General features: G+C 37.9%; 1 protein-coding gene across 1 annotated transcript in view; it reads left to right on the plus strand.

Annotated features, from left to right (window-relative positions):
- Positions 1-200: 200 nt before the first annotated feature.
- The window catches only part of UACA (uveal autoantigen with coiled-coil domains and ankyrin repeats), an 87,135-nt gene continuing 60,988 nt past the window's right edge, over positions 201-26,347 (plus strand). Inside the window, exon 1 of the mRNA XM_060005680.1 lies at positions 201-446. Within this exon, the coding sequence (XP_059861663.1) occupies positions 366-446 (81 nt within the window). The 5' untranslated portion in view covers positions 201-365. The remainder of the gene's footprint in view (positions 447-26,347) is intronic.

The raw sequence follows: 26,347 nt of genomic DNA on the forward strand, positions 1-26,347 counted from the left end.
GACACCCACCTCTGCCACTCCCCCATCAGAAGTTCCAAACTTTTTCTCCAGCAGGGAGAGGAAGGGTGTTATTAAGTTTGAAAGGGAAGTCCCTCCCCCTTCCAGGATTCCTATTGGTCGGGGCCGGCCCCATCCCCGCCACGGTCGCAGGCGGATTGGCTGTGGGAGGGGAGCCGCGCCGCAGGCCCTGGGCCGACCGCCGCCAGGGGCCGACAGACGCCGGGGGCCCCCAGGTGGCAGGCAGGTGGGGCCCGGACTGCCAGCGCTGTCGCCTCCTCTGCGCGCTTGCAGTCCTCAGACTCTAAGGTTCGCGCGCGGATCAGACACGCCGCGCTCAGCGGGAGAGGGACTGCCACGACTTGGCCATGAAGAGCCTCAAGTCCCGCCTGAGGAGGCAGGACGCGTCCGGCCCCGCGTCGTCCGGCGCCGCCGCCGCCGCCAGCGCGGTGAGTCCCGCGGCCCGTGGGCGCCCCGGACTCCCGGAGCTGCCCTCCCGCGAGCCGCGGAGTCCTCCTCTGCTCGGCTTTGCCTCAGAGCGTCCCGCTGGGTCGGCCCCGGCGACTCCTCCTCCCTCTTCTGGCCAGGGCTCCGCGTCGGCCCGGAGACCCTGGGGACCCTGCCCACCGCCGCCCCCGGGCCTCGACGGATCCCTTTCCCGCCCCTCATCCCGGGGTCTCCCAGCTCCTGGCCTTCGGGATTGGATCGCACCCTCTTCCTCAATTCGGTTTTCGGGGTTGTCCCCCATCCCGGCCCTTCCCCGGCGACCCCAGCCCCTCCCTTCTCCCGGGCTGGCCCCCGTATCCCACGCGCGCTCTGACTCGGCGCGATTCCACGGGGCCCAGGCGGGCGCCCCTCTGTCCCCGGAGCTGCGGGCCGGGCGGGGGCTTGGCGCCCCGCAGTCCAGGTGGACAGGGCAATGGACCTGGCGCCGCCCCGCCCGGACTCCGGACCTTCCGTGGGTGAGCGCTGCCGGGCTGGGTGGAAGTCGTGTCCTGGACGCTGTCGCGAGGTCCCTGGGAAAGTTTGATTTCTGAGTGAGGCAGATGGAATCGAGCGTAGTTGTAAAGACAACGCCCCCAATGGGTGGTGACCCTGGAAGTGAAGGGGGTTGTCCTGTGGGACCGTGTAAGTCTCACCTGTGGGACAGACCTGTGTAGACCTCCATTCGGCGCAGATCTGCAGCCCGGCCTCAGTGTGCACGCTAAGAAGTTCTCAGGGCCTCTCTTAAGTTGGCAGGAGAACAGAAATCTTGAGAAACAGCCTGACTGCAGATGTTGGGATTTAGATAATTTGGCAAGTTAGAAGAGTTGGCCATATCACCAGCATTCTGTATTATTAGAATAAACGTTATTTTAAAAGTCTTGGAAGAGTCAGAAACGTAAACGAGATGTAATGCTCAAAATGCCTGGTTGCCCATTTGGAGTAATTAAAATGGACCTTAATAAGTTTACATAGGTTTTACCCAATGATTATATGCTTTTTATGAGAATACTAATTAATCTGCTTTGGCTTTTGAGTGAATTCAGAACTGTGCCTTTCTCCCCACCTGACTACTTCTACTTGGACTTAAAGGAAATTGTGGCGAAACTTGGCTCTTTAATTCCCAACTGAAAAAAACAAAGAAAAAAAAGGGATAGCTTCAGATGGCATAATATTTGATGATTTGATATTGTTTAATAAAGCATGAAATTGTTTAATTAGCCCATAGAAGGAATGATTACTTTAACATTATTTTTTAAAATAAAATAATTGGCAGAAACGTCATTTAGCGATATCAGAGGTCACTATAGGTAGTTGAGTTAAAGATACAACTTCTTTGTAGTGCAGGTTGTTTTCAGCTTTAAAGATACACTTTTCTAGGATTATTCACAGTATTATACCCGTTTGGTTTGCACAAGGATTCACATCCCATTTCTAGGTTTGTACACCTTAATTTTAGCCTGTTTCCTCTTCTAGAAATACGGAGTATTTAGTTGTTATTGGTATTATCAGCATGCCAGTTTGCACTTTATACATTTGGCACATGAAGCGCATCTCTCTGAGCTTAAATCTTCAGCATTTGTTACACTGAGCATTCTGTTATTTTTCTTAAAATAACGGCATAAAAATAAAGAGAAATATATGGTATATAAAAAAATAGAATCTACCTGCTTAGAAAAAGTGAACATCTCTCAGTATTAGTTAAATATTCAAATAAATTTTGTAAAATATTCAAATGAAAATAAATGAGTGTGATGACTAATAAAACCAAACCAAGCATTGATAGAGTACAATGCATTTACAAGGGAAATAGATTCCTTCTGCTTTTCAGTCTATAAACCATAATCTCTAATGTCCTATTTGGTCACATGTGTATGTATTGTTATGACTGAGCATCTTTTTTTTAATCTTTTTGCCTTCAAAAATATTTAAATTTTATTTATTTGCTTTTGAATAGGTAACATAGTACATGGCTTAATATTTAAAAGGAACAAAATTATTTACAGCAAAAAACCCCTCTCCCACCTGTGTCCTTCAGTTTTTCTGCCTGCCCCCCACCATTCCTCAGAGGCCAATGGTGTTATCAATTGGTTGCATATCCCTCCAGAGAGAGTTTAGCATATACAAGCAAATATTAATACAAGTATTCACCCTTTATAGAAATGGTAACACATTGTACCCGCTGTTCCATATATTTTTTTAAACTCCAGTATGTAGGCCCTTTCAGAGCATCCCCATTCGAATCTTTTGCTATAATAAAAAATGCTATGATGAATAAACCTGTATATATTTCAAGTGTGTGTGTGTGTGTGTGTGTGTGTGTGTGTATATACATACTTGTAGGATCAGTTCCTAAAAGTGGGATTGGTGGGTTAAAGGATATGTGCATATGTAATTTTAAAGAACGTTGTTAAATTTCCTCTGTGCATCATGTACCCAACGTGTGAGCAATGATCACTTCCCATGCTTTTCTTTAAAGTTCGCTCAGATTTTTAAGTTTTGCCAGCCTGATAGGTAAATACGGTATCTCAGGATAGTTTGAATTTGTATTTCTTTTATTATGGGTCAAGTTGAGTATCTTTTCATATTTTTAAAATCTCCTTCCATGTTCTTTTCTGTGAACAGTTTACCCTTTCCATTTTTCTATTTGGTTGTTGATTTCTTTCCTATTCATTTGTATGTACTTTATATCAGGGAAGTTAACCTTTTATTTTTTTAAATTAATTAATTTATTTTTGGCTGCATTGGGTCTTTGTTGCTGCACTCCGGCTTTCTCTAGTTGCGGTGAGCGGGGGCTACTCTTTGTTGCAGTGCGTGGGCTTCTCATGTTGCAGAGTACAGGCTCTAGGCGCGCGAGCTTCAGTAGTTGTGGCACGCGAGCTCAGTAGTTGTGGCGCATGGGCTCCAGAGCGCAGGCTCAGTAGTTGTGTACAGGCTTAGTTGCTCTGCGGCATATGGGATCTTCCTGGACCAGGGCTCGAACCCGTGTCCCCTGCGTTGGCAGGCAGATTCTTAACCACTGTGCCACGAGGGATTTTTTAATACTTTTTAATATGAATGTTTTTTCTTAATTGGTTGTTTGTCGTATGACTTTGTTTATGGTGGCTTTTGCTATGCAGAGTGTAGTTATTTTTGTACAATTAAATTTATCAACCTTTTATTTTGTGACTTTTTAAGTTTATGTTAAATCTTAGCCTTTCCACTCTACAATATTAAGCAAAAAAAGAGAAAAATCTCCCTGGTTTCATCTAGTTTTTTGTTCGTTGTTTCATTTTTACATTTAACTCTCTGATCCATATAGAATTTATTCTGGTGTAAGGTAAGAGGTATACATCTTGCTTTCTTCTTTCTCTTCCACTTTCCCCTCGTGGCTACCTATTTTGAATCTTAAAGCATTCATTTAATCATCAGGGAAATGATCACGATTTGTACAACTTTGAGAAAAAATGTTAAAATGTGTATTTCATAAATAGTTTTCTTCATGTATTTATTTAAGCTTATCTGGAGACACATTAGAAATAGACTGAGGTATGTAAATATTTTATGATATTATCATATGTGAAATATAGCATATTAGCTTAACATGCTAAATTATAGTTATATGTTATATAAGGCATTTCAAATATTCTGGGTAGTACCGTGGTTATAAATATGTCAATGAGTTTAGAGTTCACTAAATGGGAGGGTGTTTATACACATATAAATAAATATAATTCACAATTATGAGTTGTGCATAGAATATATTTGAGAGTCCTTTACTAGCTAAATCTGGAGATAGCTGTAGCTTTTGATCATAAAATAAGACAATTTTTGTTGTTAGATTTATTTTTAATTACTAAATTGGAGCTTCGGGTTTCTGAAAGGGATAATTAAATGACTGTAGGGATTTCCTTGGTGGCGCAGTGGTTGAGAATCCTCCTGCCAATGCAGGGGTCACGGATTCGATCCCTGGTCCAGGAAAATCCTACATGCCGCAGAGCAACTAAGCCCGAGTGCCACAACTACTGAGCCTGTGCTCTAGAGCCTGTGAGCTGCAACTACTGAGCCCGCATACTGCACATACTGAAGCCTGCTCTGCAACAAGAGAAGCCACTGCAATGAGAAACCCGCACACCGCAATGAAGAGTAGCTCCCACTCGCCACAACTAGAGAAAGCCCACGTGCAGCAACGGAGACCCAAACGCAGCCAAAAAAAAAAAAAAAAAAAAAGTAAGAGTGGTAATTTAAAAAAAAAATGACTGTAAATGCTATATCAGATCTAGTCAATTATATATACAGTCAGTTATGTGTACAGTTATATGTACAGTGAGAATAGGCTTGTTTCATTTTCACCTAGTTCAGATTAAGGAATTTGAGTAGTAATTAAACTGCAAAGTAGTATTGCAAGGAGACATTTTAGAAGGGGGTTCTACTTCAAATTGTACCTATACTGGTAATCTCTGACCTGGGAGGTTCTTCAGTGATTATTTTTGCTGCCCTTTCTTTAGGCTTCTGTTAAAATGGGGCAATGAATTTTATAAATCAGCAACCAAGTATGTTCTAAAGCATCTTCGTAATGTCTCAGTACCCTGAGAAAATTTCGGTATTTCTAAAAGAACTTAGAGTTACAAATATAACAACTGAAAAATCTTTAAAAAACTTCTTTTGGTTCCCACCAAGAGTAGAAGTTTGAGATTATTTAGAAAGCATAAAGGATTAAATATGATTTTAGTTGTGATTTCGAGAATGAAGCATTTGTGTTTTCCACTCAGGGATATGGGCGTGTTTGAAAGGATGTTATTGTTATTCTTATATTGATGATTTTGTGGTAATGTGAAAATTAAGATCACAAATAGTTATGTTTAGTTTAAACTCATGATACTTAATTGAGCGGTGTTTACTCATTTTCATTAAAGATGCCAACCTTTAATTAAAAATGTTTACCTTAATTAAAGCTTTATTCAGACAGTTTCCTAGGGTTACCCCTGCGTTGTATTTCTCGTGGTTCTTGAAGGAAGATCACAATAAAGAAGCCCTCTTTTTATACTTCTGGATTTCAGCCCAGCAGCAGTTTTGCCCAGGTCATCACGCTGACTTTAATTGCTGAACCTTATTATAATACCAAATCAGAAGGGTTGAGTTGCTTTGGTATGTCTTTTAGTACATAATGAGTCCAAGAACTTAAATGATGAGTAGTTAAGCATTTTAATTACTTCTTTTAATAAGAGTGGAGTAATGATTGTGCATTTATTTATTGGGCATCATACACATTTTTCAAGTTTAAAATCATTAGTTTCATAATAAGGCAGTTGCCTTGTTTAGTTTGGGAAACATTTATGGCACACATGAGCTAGGCTCAAGACTGAATTAATAATTAGGTCATCTTTGAAGAAATGGATAATTCCAAGTTGGGAGCAGAAAATGTGCAAGATGAGCATGGCATCCTTTGTCACACTAGAAGGCAAAGAAGTTATCAAAGATCAGGACTCGAGAGGGAGCCAACTTGAAGAGGCGACCAGTGATGGGGCCTGTTTGATCATCAATAAGGATAATGTGGCACTGGACTGAATTCTTTAATAAATCTTTGAGTTCATAATAAAGAACTGATGTGTTCTTTTAAGATCCAGAAAATAAAGAGAAAGAATGAAACTTGGGCTTTTTCTCAGGGTAACCAAATACTCAGTAAGGGGAAGTTTCTTTTTTATAACAGGTATTTTACCCCAGCTAATAGATGAAGAAGGGACGATAGAATTAGTATATCACAATTTTACAGCTCCCCATGAATTAATGGCTATAGAATCAGACAGTCATTTATGAGTAGCTACTAATGTCTCAAAAAAAAGACAGTTGGACATAATTTATCTCCTGATGGAAATATTCGTTTCTACTAAGTAACAGTCTTGCCAAAAAAGCCAAACCTGAATATGACAGACCTCTAGAGCTAACCACCATTTTACAGAAAATACAGAAGACAGAGAAACATGGGGATGCAATGAGCAAAATTCTAATCATGGGAAACTCTAGAACAAATGGCCTAGTTTTTTCAAAAATACATTATAAGAAGAAGAAAAAAAATGGAGGAGAAATCTAGATATTGAGAGAGATTTAGGAGACATTAACTAATCACAATGGTAGACTTCATTTGACCCTGATTAAATAATTGTAAAAATAAAAGTTTATAAGACAATTGAGGAAATGTAAACGCCAACTGGATTTGTGTTGATATTATGGAATTATTATTTTAAAAGATTTAAGTGTGACAATGGTAGTAATGGGGTCATGTTTATAAAGAGGTCTGTCTTTCAGGGAAACAATTTAAAAGTATACTATTTACAGGTGAAATGGGGTGAAGTCTGGAATTTGCTTCAAAATAGTCTGTGGGTGGGTGGGAGAAGTAAGTGGGGGGTATAGTTGAAATAGGATTAGTTGTGAGTTAATAATTATTGTAGTGGTTGGGTAATGATACTACTGTATTTACTTTTGTGATACTATTTTGTATCTGTTCTAAAGTTTCTATAATAAGAAAGATCAAGTCATGGCCTTCATGAATTTTAAGAGAACTAGACATAAAATAACAATATTACAGTATGTTAAGAGCCATAATATATCAATAGGTGTGTATAAATTGCTGTGAGAGCACAGATGTGTAGGGTAGGGTCACGGATAAAGGTAGAAAGGAGAAGCTTGAACCTGGGCCAGACAGACAGTTTGAAGGGCACTGCAGGCAAAAGAGAAGTGAGCACAATGGTGTGGAGCTGTGAAATGATATTGCCTATTGTGGGAGCATCGGGTTTGAAAACAAACTTTGGTGTTCTGGTAAGGGATGGTGCAGATGAGTTATTGACAAGAATTACAGTGAAAGTAAGGAATTATAGGGTGACAGCTTGGGGGGATAGTCAAAGGAAGATTTTTCTTTCCTTTTTGTTTTTTACCTTGAATTAAAACTTTGAATTCCTTGACAAGTTTAAACTGTCATTTAGAGAGATCTCTGACTGGAGTTAGTAAAGTTTCATCTTCAGAAATTATCCTGTTAATAACTTAACAAGTTCATTTTCTGTCTTATCCCCTCCCCCTTAGAATTAGCTAAATTAGCCAGCAAAATTTTGTTCTCATTAACCCTGTTTAACTTATGGTTGTAGCCTTGGTGAAGAAATATAGATCCCAGAATATTAGATTTAAACATAACTCACGTATTCTGTGTTTCATGTCTATCATATGGAAACCTTTACTGTCCTGTTACAGATTATGCAAGCATTTGTCTAACCTCACATAAGGCATATAACAGATTGTTGAAAATTTCCACCTGCATGAGCTTATCTATGCAAGAGAAGTCAAATTGATTTCTGTAGGCAATTTGCCTACAAATAGATCGTTGAAATGTACTTCCTGAAATTATAAGCAGAATGATAGGCTAATACATGCATATTGCCTTTTCCTAAATCATAAAACAATTAAAAGCTTTGTATAGCTTTTATATAGTTAGAAAGAGTAATAGCTCTTCCAGGTTTAAAAATATAGCACAAAAACACAAGAATAAACTCACTTGTTTATAGTTATAAAAACAGTTTTGTCTGTTGGGCTTTTTTTATTCTCAGGAATCCTGAATATTATTGATGTGGACTAATTTATTTCCACATAGTATAGTCTCCAAAATGAAGTGTAAACACGAACTGATACAGTTGAGTGACTAAAGCTCTGACCTAGGATGGGATTTGATGAACTGTATTTATATAATTGAATCAGACTGGCAAGTGCCCTTGAGAGAGAGTAGATTGACTGAGAGTAGCCTGACTGAACCAGTGAGGATAAATGGCTATCTGTTGTTTTTAAAAATCTTATTTTTCCCCCATAAAAGTCATACATGCTCATTGTAGAAAACAAAATATAGTTGAAGATAAAGAACAAAACAAGTCAATTGTAATTCTATTCACCAGATCATAAACCACAGGTTAGGCTATTTTTAAAGATCTCATAGTGCCTCTTTGTTATTTAGTCAGCATTTAATTACCTTACTGCCGCAGTAATGATATGTATGTCTTTTTGAATCATATTTGATTCTAAGAAACTTTTTACTTAAAATTACAAGTAATTGGAAATGACTTGAGCAGATACAAATGTCCCATTAGGAGAACTCAGTAAATGCTAGTGAATTTACTTAAATAGAAATAACTTATAAGAAGTCCAAGTGCCAATAGTCAATATTTTTTGAGCATGTATGTCCCAGGCGTTGTTCTAAGTGCTCTATATGAACTCACATAATCCTCACAGCAACCCTAAGAAGTGGGTACTATTGCCATCATTTTATAGATGGCAGTTAAATAATTGACTTGCCCAAGGTGCTATCGCTAATAAGTGGAGAGCCAGGTGGCTTGACTCTGGAACCCGTGTCCTTAACCATTGTGAACTGATATAATTTAAAATTTAAAGCTATGGGATTTGTACCTTAAGCCAAAGACCAAAAAAATTGTGGGGTGGGGTGTTTGGGCAAAAGGAAGGCCTTTTATGGTAAGTCTCAAAACCAATTTGTGTCCCGTCCAGCAGTGTATAAAATTGTTGCATTCCACACACCCTTCCAATAATGGATCCTATTACTTAAAACATATTTATGAACCAAAAAATTTCTTCCTTTAATCTGTGTTTTTAATTTCTAGGGAGTGTGGTGATATTTTTATGCTTATTGGCACTTTCACTTCTTGTTTTAAGAATTGTCTATTCGTGTTATTTGACCATTTTTTCTGTTGATGCCTTGTTCATATTGATCTTTAAGAGCTTTATATCTTTAGTTTTGCTAGTTTTTTAGTTTTGGGCCTATTGTAGCTTTGAGAGTAGTGTGTCTTTCACTATAGTTGTGTTTCTGTCCTCTCACCTGTATATTTCAAACAGTTTTTGCTTTATGTACTTAATTTTGTGATAATTGATACGTTAAGTTTCCTGGCTACTTTATATTCTTTTAAAGTGTAACTAGTGATTATAAAAATCTGTAATTTGTCCCATTATAACTTTTGTCTTGAATTCTACATTGTTTGATATTGATACTGTCATATTGTATCCCTTTTGCCTTTTGTTGTTGTGTATATTTGTATGTTCACCCAGTATATTATCCCATCATCCTTGGTTTTAGCATTAGATGGAGGATGTATGGGTAAAGTAAGTCCTGAGCATCCAATAGAACTAAGAATTGTTGGCTTACTCTCTGGAGAGGGGTGTGTGTGTATGTGCGTGCACACGTGTGTGTGCGTGTATACATGTGTGTCTAAAAGGGTATATGCTTTTTGGGGTGGGGGGAAATGATATGTTTTTAATATTGACCTTATTGATATGTTGTCAAGGCTTGACATTACCTCTGTAGTAAAGTTTTCCCTTTCAGATGCACAAATATATTTTTAAAAATCTCATTGACTTTTGGTTAATTTTTTTCTTACCAGATTGTGTCATTTTTAAAGGTGGGGGGAAGGACGTAAAACAATCATGCTTTCTCAACTAAAAAAGTGAATGTGTAATTTTTCTTCTAGCTGGTTTTTGTTATTCTGTGGTTTTCTTATCCACAAGATACTTACCCTATGCAGAGGTTGGGGTACCGTGAAAATGAGTCTACAGTGGGGAAGTCTTTCTGTGTGTGGTTCTAGTGAGGCTGGCATACTCTGATCTTTTCTGCTGTGTACATGAGGAATAGCCCATAAACACTTGCTGACTGACATGTGAGAGGTCTTTTTAATGGGAGATCTACTTTATGATCCACCTTTATTTTTTTTGACTGTTGGATTCTTTTAAAAAATTAACATTCTGTATTTTAAAAACGCTATGAAATATAAACAATATTCATGGCAATGGATAAGTAGATAAATGTGGAAAATGGAGTGTTTTCTCAGTCTTAGAAAAGGCACACTGTGGGCCAAAGACTGTCCGTTCATAGCTCTTGAAACTATGCCTGGAGCAGTGTGAAGGGGCAGGTTGGTGTGTTAGTGTTAAAGGGTCAAGGTCTGCAGTCTGGACGACTTGGACTTGAATCTTGCTGCTCCCAGTAACCAGCTTTATGACCTTGGGCAAGTTACTTAAATATATTTGTTTCCTTATTTGGAAAATGGGGTTAATAATTGCAATTAGCTCAATAAATGTTAGTTCTTACTATTACTCACTGAAAAAATCTCACCAGAGGTCATTCCATTTTTATCCTTTATAACCAGATGAATAGCAGTCTTTCCTGATCTTTTTCTTTCCAATTAATACATGATCTCATAGGCTTTTTAAAAAATTTTATTTTATTTATTTTGGTTTTGGCTGTGTTGGGTCTTCGTTGCTGCGAGTTGGCTTTTCTCTAGTTGTGGTGAGCAGGGGCTACTCGTCGTTGTGGTGTGCGGGCTTCGCGGGCTCTACAGCGCAGGCTCAGTAGTTGTGGTGCATGGGCTTAGTTGCTCCGCAGCATGTGGGATCTTCGCGGAGCAGGGCTTGAACCCATGTCCCCTGCATGGGCAGGCGGATTCTTAACCACTGCGCCACCAGGGAAGCTCTCTCATAGGCTTTTATATAACCTAGATCTTCAAAAGATCATCTGCCCTAGCCTTTTGCCCCAAGGGAGGTAAATGGTATCTCTATTTTTTTTATTTATTAAAAAAAATATTTCTTGAGGGCCTAGGCTAAGCACTGGGGGATGAGAAGATGAGGAAGATAAAGAGGCTCAAAATACTGTATGGGAGCTCTATAAATGGATAATATAAAGTAATAACTGCTGTGATAGAGGAATGTACAAGGTGCTGATCCAATCTGGGGCTGAGGAGTTGGTGAAGGTTTTTTTGCAGGGGGAGCTGCTGCTGCAGTTTTTTTTTTTTTTTAAAATTGAGGTGAGATTCATATAACATAAAAGTAATCACTTTAAAGTGAACAATTCAGTGGCATATAGTATATTAACAGTATTGTGTAAGCACCATCTCTGTCTGGTTCCAAAACTTTTATTACTCCAGAAGAAAACGCTGTATGCATTAAGCAGTTGCTTCCCAACTCCCCTGCCCCCTGGCCACCACCAGTCTGCAGGATGAGGCTCTTGATCTGAAACTTAAAAGAAGTGGGTAGGAGTGATCCAGGAAAGAAGAAATTTCTTTCAGAGGGAACACCAAGAGCAGAGGCATGGAGAGGGGAAATGTCAGAGTTGGAGGAAGGGGCAATTGGATTGTCAGCTTACCTTTTTGCCACCAAAATAATAGGCAAGGGGATTGAAGGGGAGGTAGGCAGGAGGGGAGGTTGGGGTTAAGCCATCTTGGAATGGCTTAAAATACGCTACACTGTTAAGTGTTGGACTTTGTCCTGTGTATGCCGAAGTGGCGAGTCATATGATCAAAAGTGTTTTATTAGATGTATTACCGTGGTCGCTCTGTTCAGGATGGATTTGAGGTGGGCAGATTGTTTATGAGTGTACTACCGTAGGCAAGGATTAGTGAGGGCCTGAATCATAACAATGCTGGAAGAGATGGAGAAGAGGCATCCATTAGAGAAACATGGGTCACCTGAGACCCAGAGAAGTTGTGACTTGCCAGCCACACAGTCAACAGACAAGTGGTCAGAGCCCTTGCCTGCTAGCCTTGAGCGAGTTCCACTAAGTCCCCTGCGCCTGATGCAGTGTGGGGAAGGTACAGTCCCAGAATGGAGGTAATAACTCACAAGGGGGGCGGGGAGAACACTGTCTCCATCTTCCTATGGTAGCAACTTAGCCTCGTTTTAAAGTACACTGATTCATAGTCAATTTGGATGAATAGCTCAAAGTTCTGATGATGTTGTTTGAAAAATAGTTTTGAAAGCTTAACTTGCTATGCTAATAATCATTGTAAGCAGAGGTGAATAAGAACCCTTGATTTAGAGTGTTTTGCCACCTGAGGAAGACGTTATGTGTGCGTTTGATACAGTTGAAGCTACAGTTAGTGTTTTATATTTACAACTGTATGAGCTTCTCATTCCGTGGTATCATTCATAGCTATCAATATACTCTTTCCACTGGTTAATACAAATAGGCAGAATCTCACTTATTTTGCTGGGAACAAGTCTTTGGAATTCTGCTGAGGGACATTCTATCTACTTGTATATTTGCCATTGTATAAATTACAGTTACTCTGAGACTAAAAATTTCACTTCCACTCCTATTTCTCAGACGTTTTTTTGGTCTTAGCACTTTTATTGTCTGCCCTCATTTTCTTCTTTCGCTCCCAGGAACTGCTATCCAGTCCCCTTGAAGATTGCCCCACCTTGGACCCAGTGTCAGCCTATTGGCAGGCTATTAGCAGTGTTTAGCCCATTAGTAGCTGAGATTTAGAAAGAGCTCTCTTCTCTGTCCAGAGGGGGGCAGTTCCTGAAGGCTAACAAACATTTATGGTCTATTACATTCTACTTTCATTCAACAGATACTGATTTAGCACCTTCTATAGGCCAGATTTGGTTCAGTTTGGTTTGGTTCCTTCCTTCCTTCCTTCCTTCCTTTCCCTCCCCTTTCCTTTTTTTTTTTTTTAGCTAGATTTATGTGGTGGGCATGGGGACTATCTCATACCAAACTCAGCTGGCCGAATCACTCTGAAATGCCTTGCCAGCCTGATCCCAGGGTTGTATCCTTAGTCTTAGTTTTCCATAATGAACCTTGGGTAGAATAGACAGTCTATGAGCTAGGTTTTCATTTGGCCCATTTACCTCCTCTACTCTTTTTTTTCTTTTTAATTAATTAATTAATTTTTATTTTTGGCTGCGTTGGGTCTTCGTTGCTGCACGCGGGCTTTCTCTAGTTGCGGTGAGCGGGGGCTACTCTTCGTGGTGGTGCCCGGGCTTCTCATTGCGGTGGCTTCTCTTGTTGAGGAGCACAGGCTCTAGGCATGTGGGCTTCAGTAGTTGTGGCACGTGGGCTCAGTAGTTCTGGTGCACAGGCTTAGTTGCTCTGTGACATGTGGGATCTTCCCAGACCAGGGCTCAAACCCATGTCCCCTGCCTTGGCACGCAGATTCTTAACCACTGCGCCACCAGGGAAGTCCCCTCCTCTACTCTTTATAGCAAGGATCAACCTAGAGTTTTGTACTATAGAAGTTATCACTGGTTTCAGAGTTCTTTGCTTCTGGTTCACCCAGGCATTATGATTTGGTGCTAACCTTTGTTTCCACATTCATGCTTCGCCTTTTGGTGTAACTAGAAAATTGGCTCCAAAAGGTGACAATTTTGCAAAAACATGTCTTTTTTTTTTTTTAAACTAGGGGAAAGTTCAGCTCCTTTTTCAATTTAACTAATTTTTAAATTCATATAATTTTATTTTCTTTACTAAAATAACCTTACACTTTATTTCCTTAACATGTTTAAATGTTAGATTTTTTAGCATTTTAGGATTCTAAAGGATGTTAAAGTTTTCTAGCCCAGCGGCTAGATGACCTTTAAGCTTTTTGACTATATAATCCATAGTTAGAAATACATTTTCTATTGTGACAGAGATGTGGTGGGCAGAATTCTAAAAATGGCCTTCCCTGATTTCCCACCTTAATCTCCAGGTCTTTGAATTTGATGAGATACTGTGCCCATGGTTATGTTATATTACATGGTAAATGAGATTTTGCAGATGTAATTTAAGGTTACTAACCACTGGAATTCAAGTTAGACAAAAGGGAAATTATCCAGGTGGACCTATTCTAATCATATGAGAATTAAAAAACAGACTTTTCTCTGGGTTGCAGCAGAATTGGAAGGCAGAGAGATTTGAAGGACAGGAGGGACTTGGTATGTTGTTGCTGGCTTGAGGATGGATGGGGCCATGTGAGAAGGAATGCGAGGGGCCTTGAGGAGCTGAGAGAGAGGCTCTGGGCTGACAGCCATGAAGGAAACAGGGACCTCAGGCCTATAGCTGCAGGGAATGGAATTCTACCAATAACCTGAATGAGCCTGGGAGTGAATTCTTCCCAGATGAGAACCAGCCTGGCTGGCACCTTGATTTTGGCCTTGAGAGACCCTAAGCAAAGAACCCGGTCAACCCCACTTGGACTTCTGACCTGTGAACTCATAAATAAGTGTTTTTAAGCCTCTAAGTTTGTAGTAATTTTTACATGGCAGTAGAAAATGCAGGACTGTTTTGCCATAGTCTATACTGCTATATGAAGAAATTCTATGGAAGATATGAAAATCTTATAAGTGAAAAAAATCAGAATAAAAAATATAGGTACAACCTGATAATAGTCATGTAAAAATTCACATGGGAAAGACCAGTGGGGGATATACAAAGATGATCATAGTTATCGATTATGAAATTTTATTTTCCATTTCTTTGTTATGATTTTAAATTTTGTAATTAAAATATATTTATATTAACATAATTTTAATACACTTATTTATGTAAAACTATGAACTTAATTTTATTTGGGAATTTATTACTGAGAACATTCAAGTTCATAGCCCTGAAAGGCTCTTACTGGTAAGTGTTATACGTGAAAAGCTTCTGAGTGTTTTCCCTTGGCTTAATTATTAAATATATGTAATTAAGATCATTGGTAGAAAGAACCTGTTGGTGATAAACTGAAACCCCTATGTTCCTTAACATTCACCACATCACTAATTTGCTTTGGAAATAGCTTTTGCTGTCTTGTGTTGAGAGGAACACACAGGCCTGCACAGTTTTGGAAAAGAGATTCCGTGTAGAGGTCAAGACATGGCCATAGGAAAGGTAGATTTAAATTGCTTATTTATGGCTTTTAAATAAAGATGTGAAAGGCCTTGTTCCAAATATTACTTGTCTTCAAGCCACTTGAAGTGATTTAGCCTTAATACAGAGCTTTATTGCAAGGGGTCGTACAAGTTAAGCTCTACTAATCAGAGCTCTTTCTATGCACAGTTGAAGAGATGGGACAGCAGTTTTCCTAATTGCTTAGATCTAATTGCATTCCTGCTGTTGAACTGTTTCCATAGTGTGGGAAAGGGTGAGTCACAAGAGGAAGGAACTCCACTTAGGACCCTTGAGAAACACTGCTGGGTGTGGTGGTGTGTTTGGGTGTACTCCTAAAACAAATGAAGTGTCTCGTTTTATGCAGTGAGGTGATCATGTAGGGTTTTTGTTGATTCTAACTTATAAACTTCCTGTGTCTGCTCTTCGGTAGCATTGAAGAGGACCATAAGTAGGAAGAGAATAGTATTGCATCATGAAGATGAAACCCTATCCTATATTTATTTTTTGTATGAAACTGCTTTATTAAAACTAACATTGTTAACCACAAGGTATGCTATTGCTTTTCAGCGTTCCTGGGTGATGACATTGATTCAGTTAAATAGCAATAATTGGGAAAAGATGTGGAAAATGATAACATTTCCATTGAAAGTGTGAATACGCATGCTTAAAAATTATAAACCACTTTTAAACACAAGGCCAACTTTATAAAGAACAGAGTTTTGGAGCTCCTGGAATGCTTCTTTTTTCCAACCTTCATAACTTCAAAACTTAAGTGTTCCAATTGTATACGTGTGGGTGACTCTTTCTGCTGGGTTCCCCGGTTCCTTGTTTGGTATCGTCAGACTAGAAGATTAGGCAGGCCCTGTGGTTCTTTGAGGGGTCACAGAGATGATGAGTAAGGTGTAAGTGCCAAAGTTTAGTATAGGACAGACCTTGGGGATGCAGAAATCAGGGTGCTGTTTCTGCTGTTAAGTGCAATTCCTGATGGACTGGAGGTGAGAGTAAAACAGCAGGTGCTTGCCTCATGTTTTGGCTCATTGCCTGCCCCTTAGAGTGAGTCCTTCCTTAAATTTGTGCCATAAGCACTTCACTCCCCTTTCCCTGGTCGCAGCCCTGCTCACTGGTGCATCACTGGGTTAGCAAGTTATCCCATTTTCTTTTCTTTTCTCTGAAGGAGAGACTATTATTTTTTCACCCAGAGAATCCAGAAAGTGTCTTTAAATTGGTTCTTGTATATATGACTTCACTTGGCCAGAGCTATCACAGATTTGTACATGAATGTAAGTTAGAGAATATTTAGTTTATGTATCTGAGGCAGTTTGGTTCGTATATAGCATTTTATGAACGTAAGTATTGTGAAAACAGTTTAGATCAATAAATATTTCATGACTATGACTGCTAGGTTTTCAATATGCCCAGGGAATGTTCTGATTTGTTGTTTTCTTCCTTCTTTTATTGAGACTTTCTACTCCTGTAATTTATTACGGAGGTTTTCTTGGCGTGTTTCACATTTGTAATTGGTGCTAAAGTCAGAGGTGGAATTGGGAGGTATATTGCCATTGCCTTGAAATGGGAAGAGAGGAGGATTGGACATGAACTATAGTTTTGAGACAGAGTTTTATATTTGGGGGTTGGGAGAGAAACACCACCATTTCTTTTATTTCTATTATTTCTATTTTTATTTGTTATAAAAATAGAAATAATAGACCAATCTGGGGTTTATATATGTACAACACCAAATCCTAGAGCCAGTACTGTTAGTTTAGTTGAACTTCTGACAATTAAAGTCTTTCATATTGACTTCAAAAATCTGGTAATATTTTTGGTTAAATTAGCAGGAATCTAAGTATTGTCAATGAAGTTTTGAATTTTTAATATGTAAACTGTTAAGAATTTGGTATACATCTTACATGTCCGTAAGTAAAGTTTGCATTTTAGAATCATTTGAACGGCCTTTTAAAGTAAAATTAGATTATATTGGCAAGAATAAGACCAAGTTGTCTTTACCTTAATTCATTCCTCTGTAGCAGTGGTTCGCAACTACAAGTGATTTTTGTTCCCTGAGAGACATTTGCCAATATCTGGAGACCTTTTTGTTATTACAACTTGGGGACGTACTACTGGCATCTAGTGGGTAGATGCCAGGGATGCTGCTAAACGTCCTGCAATGCATAGGACACACCCTCCACAACAAAGACTTACCTGGTGCAAAATTTGAATAGTGCCAAGGTTGAGAAACCATGCTTTATAGGATTTATAACAAAGTATAGTTTTTATCATCCTTTATATTTTTCATTCCCGTCACCCCCACATCTTAGATGTACCAGCATTTTGAAATAGTGCTCTTGTCATGATATGTGGTAGATTGATTGCAAAGTGGCCCCATTCTATACCCTTCCCTTTATCCATAGGCTTTGCAATGTGACTTTGCCTATTTCCCTGCTTCTTGAATATAGGTTGTACGTGTGCCCTGCTTTGGACAATAGAATATGTTGGAAATGATGTTGAGCCTAGGTCTCAAAAGGTCTTTCATGCTTCTGTTCTCTCTTGTGAACAAGCCCACGCTTGCCTGGCTAGACTGCTGGTTACCAGTTGCTCCTATTGTCCCAACAGACATCTAGCCAATCACCAGACATGGGAAAGAGGCCATTCTAGACCAGTCAGCCTCCAACCAGCTGGGCCATTTGACTGCAGACACATGCATAGCCAAGATTACTCAGTCTCACCCAGCACAGCAGAACTGCCCAGTTGACATGTAGACTCATGAGCAATAATACGTGGTAGCTATTTTAAATCTCTGGGTTTGGTTTTGCAGCAATAGAAAACTGATACATTGTGATACAGTAAGATTTTTGGAGGGAATGGAGTCTGCTTTTTCCTCTAATTACTAATAATTCTAGGCAGAAGTCTTGTTAAAAAGCCTTGAGATGGGATTGTATTTGCTGCCTTCATAATTCAAAGACCATGAAGGGAGGCCATGAAGATTGCAGTGAAGTGAGTGAAGGGGAGAAAGTGGAAGGAAATTTTATCAGTGATCTCTTGGGGGTCTGGATCATATATTAGTAAGGATTTTGGATTGTGTTTGGATCCCAATCTAAAGAGTCCAGTAGGCCAGTTTTTTGTTTGTTTGTTTGCCTTTTACAGAACATCCCACGATTTGGGTTTGCTTGACTTCTTCCTAATAATTACTTTCAGGTTAAATATTTATGGCAAGAATACTAACTACTAGAGGGTTTTAAGCAAAGGAGTGACATGATCTGACTTATGTTTTAAAAAATATTCTGACTGCTGTGTGAAGAGTAGAATGTAGCTTACAAGTAGACAAGGGAGACAAGGGTAGAAGTGGGGAGGCCAATTAGTAGATTAATTTAATAGTCCAGGATGCAGAAACTAAAACAAAAACAACCCCCCAAAACAGAACCATAATAGTTCTTCTTATTGCCATTAATTAATATAAATTAATTTTATTGTAGACCATTTAAAAACTTTCTTCTGCATTTTCCATATACTCTCACTTGAGAAATAATGAAATGTTTAAAAATTGGCCTTTTAAAATAATAAACTCATGGATCTATTTAAAAACTCATCTTTCCCCCAAAACAGTAAGGATAACTCCAGGAGAAAGGTGAACAGGGAATAACAAATTACAAAATGTGTGAGGCTGTGTTATATCTATATTACTGGAAAAGTCTAAGCAAATTATTTATTTGTAGGAGTGAACCTCTGAACGTGGCTTGGTTTCTGTTTAAGTACTGTGGCTGATCTTGTTCTTTGTTAAAAAATTTCTTACATTTTAAGTAAAAGGCTGTGGTTGAAGTACAAAAGATATTCTTTTAAAAATAACTAACCATCTTATATTAAAAAAAATTATATTGTATACATGTAAATTTAGCAAGTGTTTTTTGTTTTTGTGGTACGCGGGCCTCTCACTGTTGTGGCCTCTCCCGTTGCGGAGCACAGGCTCTGGATGCGCAGGCTCAGCGGCCATGGCTCACGGGCCCAGCCGCTCTGCGGCACGTGGGATCCTTCCGGACCGGGGCACGAACCCGTGTCCCCTGCATCGGCAGGCGGACTCTCAACTACTGCGCCACGAGGGAAGCCCTAGCAAGTGTTTTTAAATATAGAAAAATACTGTGCAAATTTAAAACTGAATAAAACTTATTAGAAAGAATGTAACATAAAGTTTATGATTTTGACCTCAAGAGAACGCAGTTATTTTTCTCTTCAGTGTATATACTTTATATAAGACTTCGGATGAAATGTTCAGCTCTTCTTAATTTGTTCACAATATGGAAGTGGTTCCCAGATAGGGTCCTGCTACACTCAAAAGGGACAGAAAATCTTCCAAGACACTCTCACACTCTGAGCCCTGATAGCCACCTATTCAAATTCGTCTGTCAGCTCAGAACAGTAATGATTTTAAAGCACCACAACTGTTCTAGAACTCAGACCTGCTCATCATTAAACATCCTTGAAACTCAGAAAAATATGGTAATGGATATGAGCCACCCTCATACCTCTCACAATGCCTGAGAGTATCACTAGGCAGCATTTGAGAACCAGTGAACTGAAACTCATATTACACACAGTGCCTAGCCCTGCCTTTAGCAAAGTCATGAGCTCTGTCACCATCAGCCAAGAGGTTATAAGCATGAGCATTTATTAACTCCAGTTAGAATAATCGCTGCAATACAAATAACTACAGTCCTCTGTTAGGATGATAATAAAGATATTGAATTTTAACTAAGCTCCATAATTTCTCAAATACACAGTATTATTTGAAAGCTGTTGAATATGCCACCATTTTATTAAAATCAATACAAAATATCTTAATTCCAATTGTGTAGTGAAATACAATTGTTAGAATAGTTTGCTATAATTTGACTATAACACTTAAAGTGTACTAATTAATTTGAAAACTACTTATTCATGCCAAATTCAAATTATTCTTCATATACAGCTACTTACTGATGTAAAATATATGAAAAATTCAAAATTGCTTTTAAGAGTTATTAAATATTTCCAAAACATGAAAACTATAATTAAACTAATTAACCAATTTAGAAATCTGCCAGTTAACTTCCAAACACCAAACTGAGGGTATGTCCCATAAAGGTATCTTCCAGTACAATATTAATATTATAATCCCCAACATTAAATTCTAAAATCAATTCAAAGTACTCAAAATAACAAAAATAGCAAAACTGAAACATTTGTTATTCATTCCTTTTTAAAACGTTTCTCTGATTATAGAAAATTGTAAATCTTTAGAAATTATCATTTAGATTGTGAAATATCTCCATATTTACATATATGTGACATGTCAAGATATCCAAGATACATTATGTGAAAAAAGCAAGTTGGAGGACAGCCTATTAGTATAATCCTAGTTTGGTTAGTGGAGATTTTTATTTTAATTGGAAAAGTATACACCAAATTCTTCATTAAACTCTTAAAAATAGTTTCCTGTGTTTAAGGGGTACAGGAGTGTGGGGTTCTCAAAGATATTCCTGGACCACACTTTAAGGGATGGGTTTAGATTTAGAGTGGTGTCATTCTGCATGTTGAATAAACACATGCACCAGGTCATTTTGGTGCAGATCGCTTGCCTGCTACATTCTGGCTGAGCTGCCCTGTGGAGTATTTTAGGTGATAGAGGACAAAGGAAGAATACAGCCAGTAAAGGGACCCTACCTTCAAAGAGAAACTGCTCTTCTTTGTTTATTTCAGGACTTCTTTGAAGAAAGTTTCTGAAATTAAAAAGACTTGAAAACCACCATCTGAGATAGCTGTCCATATCAAGTAGAAGTTCTGGGACAGTTTGAGGGTATTCAGTAAATTAAATGTCACTACCTTAATGTATATTTGGAGTTTTTAGTTTCTGAGAACATTTTCTCAATTATATTCATTTTAGCCACTTTAATCTGAGCAGGACAGATGAAAAGTGTATTAGAAATGAAAATATTTCTACCATGATGAAGTATTTCAAATAATTTATAAATAGGTTGTCAATATAAATTTATCTGCTCTGTGGACAATAAAGTTCAGAAAAAATATCTATTTAAAATGGAACCAATCAGTTTTATAGTGCTTCATATTATTTCTATGTGATGCTATGTCAAATAATTTTAAAGTAACCTATTTGTTTTGATTATGTGCATTTTCTAATTGTACAATCGTTTATGTAATAAAGTGAGGAAAAACTTTATGGATATTGCTCTTTGTTAAATAATATTTTTACAATTTTTAGAAACATAAATATTAATTTTCCTTTTATAGGGTACTCCCCCGCCCCAAATGCCAGGAAAGAGGAGGGAACCTTTTCCTTTTTATATTGCCTTCTCTATACTGTTGGCTCTTTCTAAAAACCATGGGTATGTATTCAATTCATAATCTAAAAAAGTAAAATTCAGTCCTTAAGCAAAAGCTGCCTGTTTCCTAACCCTCTTATACCTTAACCACAGCCTTATGCTTAAAATGAAGGAAATTTGGAGTTTAAGGTGGAAGCAAAGGAAGCATGTCTGTGGCTGATAGTGAGAGTGGAAGACATGGATGGACTAGAATTGAACAACGTATATGGCCGAGCATTGGTGGGCAGCTCCTATCAGTATCTTCTTGAGGTTCCTGGAACAGAATTGATGCCAGGGCCACCCCTAGCTCCAGACTTTGTAGGGCTCAGCTCAACTATGGTTTTCTGTGAGATTTTTCTTGCAGCTCTTTGTATATCTTTATGATAAATCCCATTTTTCTTAAGGCAACTGCATGGGTGTTTTATTTCTTGCAAGTAAAGAAGCTTGAATAGAACAATATTCATTGTTGAAAATTCAGAAAATACAGAAAATATAAAGAATTCAAGTCTTCTTTAATCCCACATTCCGTAGCTTTTAACTCTTTGGTTATTTCCTTCCATTATTTTTCTGAATGTTTATTCCTTAAAATTGTGCCCTTACAACCTAGATTAATGTTTGCATGCCTTTTCAATGTACTGAGCTCTGTGATCTTATTTCTAGTTCAGAAGAAAATTAAAGCCAAGGTAAATGAGAATGATTGGGTATGTACTTTTAAAACCTGAATTTTGGAGAGATTTAGTTTTATTATGAAAAGATCAGCAAAGAGTATGCTTCTAAGCTAGCGAGAAAATCAGTGCCATTCACAGTTTTTTACACTTTCCTCTGTGTTGCTCATGTATTATATGTCTTGTAAAAGTTTGAATTAAAAGTTTTGTTAGGGAAGACCCAATTTCCTGTTGTCAGGAAATACCTTTTGTCACTTTGATAAATTCACATTAGGCTTGTTTAAGCAGAAACTCAATCTTGATTGAATTAGAAGAAGCTGAGGAACACTGAAAGTCCATTGAGGTATTAAGTGTCATCTTATTATTGTATAATGAGAACTAAGCAGCTGACTAGTGGGCTGGGTACCTCCATCCAGTCTACCCCTATAGTGAAGCAAGTTTATCAGAAGCTTGCCTGGTAAAGGTAGCATCAGAAGAGTGGGAATGAGTCATACCATTCAAATGTTTAAAGCTGTTGTATTTTGATGACTTGGTGTCCCTGTCATCTTCCTTGGATTGTTCCTGCATGGTCAGTACCTGAATTCCTGAAAACCTTCCCTCTTAAATGCACCTCTGCTCTCATCCCAGTATGTTCATAGGTACTTCAGTTGTGCTCCCACTCTTCGTTTCTATTTTTTGATTAAATGATAACATAGGAAATTTTTAGATTTTCTGTACATCACAGTGCAGCTCGTGGGGATAAAATAACAATTGCTATTTTGCAGTCATAGGATTTGGTAAAATCACCAAATAAAGACAAAACTCTATCTAATACATCTATCAAATAAATTTATCAAATATTCTATCAAATAAGATTTGAGTCTAGGAGATGTGTTGCAAACCTTGTTGCTTTTTTTGGTTGGAGCTTTCCTTGTTTTCTGGCTTTGGTATAAATGAATAGAGGAAAAGCCATTTGGGGCCAAAATTTACTGTATACTCGGGAATGCTTACTATTTAAGGAAGGAGTTAAATCTATAAAAAGTTCTCACTCTTTAAGGCAATTGGAGGTGTGTGTTGGTTTAAAATAGTACAATATGCATACTTGTGAAAGAAGCCACGAAGCACACCTTTTAGCTGGTTATTGCTAGCTCTACTATTTTGCAACCACAGATTCCCTTGAAAAGTAAAACTCTGTAGTACAGTGTAAAACACTCAATTTCAGACAAATTTTCAGCTGAATATTTGTTACAAAAGCAAGTCACAGACATTAATTTTTTAAAAAAATTTAAATCAAATAGTGTTAAAGGACTATCATATGTTTAGGTCTCTGTGCTCTTAAAAATTCTTCTCTTTGAAAGGCACAACATTTTCTTTGAGTATATGTGTTAAAGATATTTCTGTGTATTATTGTGTATCAGATTTTATGAACAGACTTTATGAGCAGCTTGCCTGAGAAGTAATACAAAGGAAAATATTCACAATGTTGCTTTATATTTATATGGCTACCTTTGTATGTGAAGTAGTCAGGTTTAGAAAGAATTCTTTGATTTCAGTTATCTGTTAATTTGTTTATTCAGTCACTCAACAGATACTTAAGTGCCTGCTCTATGCAGTCAAGTGGCTAGGTTGTGAGGATACGGAGTGCTACTCCCTGATCTTGAGGAACTTGTAGACAGACAAGGCGGGGAGACAGTATTACAGTGCTAACACATTTAACTATAAAGCTACAGCACTGTGTAATAAGCTCTGTGAAGGAGAGGTATACCATAATATACATAATAGTGAAGGTCTGACTCGGTCTGGGAAGTCAGAGAAAGTGTCTCTGCAAAAGCTGAGCTGAGATCTAAAAAAATGAGTTATTTTTAAGTATCATAGAGGAAGGAAATGCTGTAATCAGTTACTCTGTGAGGGAACCTGGTACTTTTGAAGAACTTCACTATGAAAAGAGATTAGAGGGCTGGGAGAAGAGTATCCAGCTTCAAGATTACACTTCAGAGGTCAGTAGGGACCAGACTGTGAAGAATCTTAGAGGTCATGTTAAGGATTTGGTTTTGAGAGCAACAGGAAGTTATTAAAAGAGTGTAAATACATTAAGTTTACATTTTAAAAGTTAATCTCTTTGCATTTGATTGCTGTGTAGTAATTCTTAAGGAGTTATGCTGTGTAACCACAACTCAGCTCCTTGGTGGTGGTGGTGGCAGCATAATACTTAACTGCCACTTATTTTGCACTTGTTCTGTTAACTCTAATCCTTATGACTAATGAGGTGGTTGATATTACCTTCATTTGGCAGATGAGGAAATTGAAGCTCCGAAGGAATAAATAATTTGACCAAGGTCGTTAGCAAATAAGTAATCAAGCTGGGAACTTACTGGGGACTTAGTCCCGGATTTTCTGATGCCAAATCCCTGTTGGCTAGTAGGAGCGAGTGCCCTCAACAATAGACCATTGTACTCTTTCTGGCCAAACTGTACGTTCAGACAAGTTCCCAAAGATGTTTTTAATAATGATAAATTAGTGCTTCTCTGAGATTGAGTGTTCAAACGAATTGAATAATAATAATAAAAAGCTTCTCTTAGTGTCCAGCAGGGGGAGCCAGAAAGACTGATATTTGAATACACTTTGGAATTCTCCAAGTTAGGAACATTCATTTGTAAGCAATTCTATTGAACGCATATTAAGAATAACCATTTAAATGAAATGTGTGTATTTTGATTTAAAAGTAAATATATATCTAGGTATTGAAAATGAGGAAGCATGTGTAACAAAATATAAAGTTGTTATTATCCCTTAATGATGGTTTTGCTAGGTTGTCTTTGCTGCTTTTGTTTTGAATATGTATTAGTCTTGTATAATTTTTCTACCATGAGTTTGTGTTATATAATTTAAAAAACTCTTATTTTTTGTTTATATGGGTGAGGTAAGGGCTATTAAATGGTTTATAAAGTGTTTAAAATATTCCTTTAATCTAAAATGCATCACCGATCATTTTAATGCATTATTGATTTACTTGAGAAATCCTTTTCATATCAGCAAAGTAAATTTAGGCCATCACTTAATCTGAATCTTCAAAATTCTGAATTACTGTAGTCTGAATTTAAGAAAATGTATTCAGTAGAAATAAAAGGTGTATTATTTTGGAATCTTGGTTGTCACATTAATAAGAACATCTTAGAGTATAAAAGAAGAAATTCATTATGAATAATATATTTATTTAATAGGATTCAGACTTAGAACTGAGTTAATGGTATCGGCTTTCTCTCGCATCCATTTTGTAGAACTGGTAAAAAGTATAAAACCAAGGTAACCCTTCTATGGAATGATTATTAAATAATCTGTACCCTTTTTTTTGCCAGCATGGTATAGAAAAAAATTGAAGTTTAGAATTAGATAGTCTTGAATTTGAATTTTTACTGTGTCACTTGGTAGCTATTTAACGTTGGCAAGTCAGTAAACTTCTCTTAAGTTTCTCTTTATACGGAAAATGAAGATGGTAATAACAGCCTTTTTTGCTTATAGTTGAGGACTACGTGAAGTGTATATGAAGTGCTTATTATTAATAATAAATGTTAATTTATCAGGTTTGCAACCTTATTTTTATTTTTGCCACAACCTCACTTCCAACAACTAAACTGAACTTATTTATCCTTTTAGTAATCTGTATTTACTCATACCCCTACCTGCTATAGAAACATAGCTCCTTCACTAACTGCACTAGTCTATAACCACAGGCATCTTGCACTATATTCGGCTACCAAAATAATAGCTCCGCATCGCAGAATCCCTCCCCTTTTTACCTTTTGCTTCATTTGATTTCTGTATTAATCAACTTTGCTACAGCAACAAATAACCCCCAAATTTTGGTGGCTTATAACCACATTACATTACACATAGACTCTGGGCTGCCTGTGCAGAGGGGCTCTACTCCACATGTTTTCATTCTAAGACCCAGACTGAAGGAGCAGCGTCTGTCTGGACCTGCCATTTACGTGGTACTGAGAACTCAGAGGGCCGGCTGAAACTTGTGGTACCTCTTAAAGCTTTTGTTCAGGTGTGGAGTGCTTCATGACTGCCAAAGCATGTCACATGGCTAGGCTCAAAGTTAGCGAGGCACAGGGACAAATATTGTTCCCATTGGAGGTATAGGCAAGTTATAAATTAATGGGCAGGGCTGTATAGCCTCTTCCAAGGATGGGCATGGTAAAGAGTGAACAATAATATAATCT

Source organism: Delphinus delphis, chromosome 2 (genome assembly GCF_949987515.2).
Source record: "Delphinus delphis chromosome 2, mDelDel1.2, whole genome shotgun sequence".
NCBI lineage: Eukaryota > Metazoa > Chordata > Mammalia > Artiodactyla > Delphinidae > Delphinus > Delphinus delphis.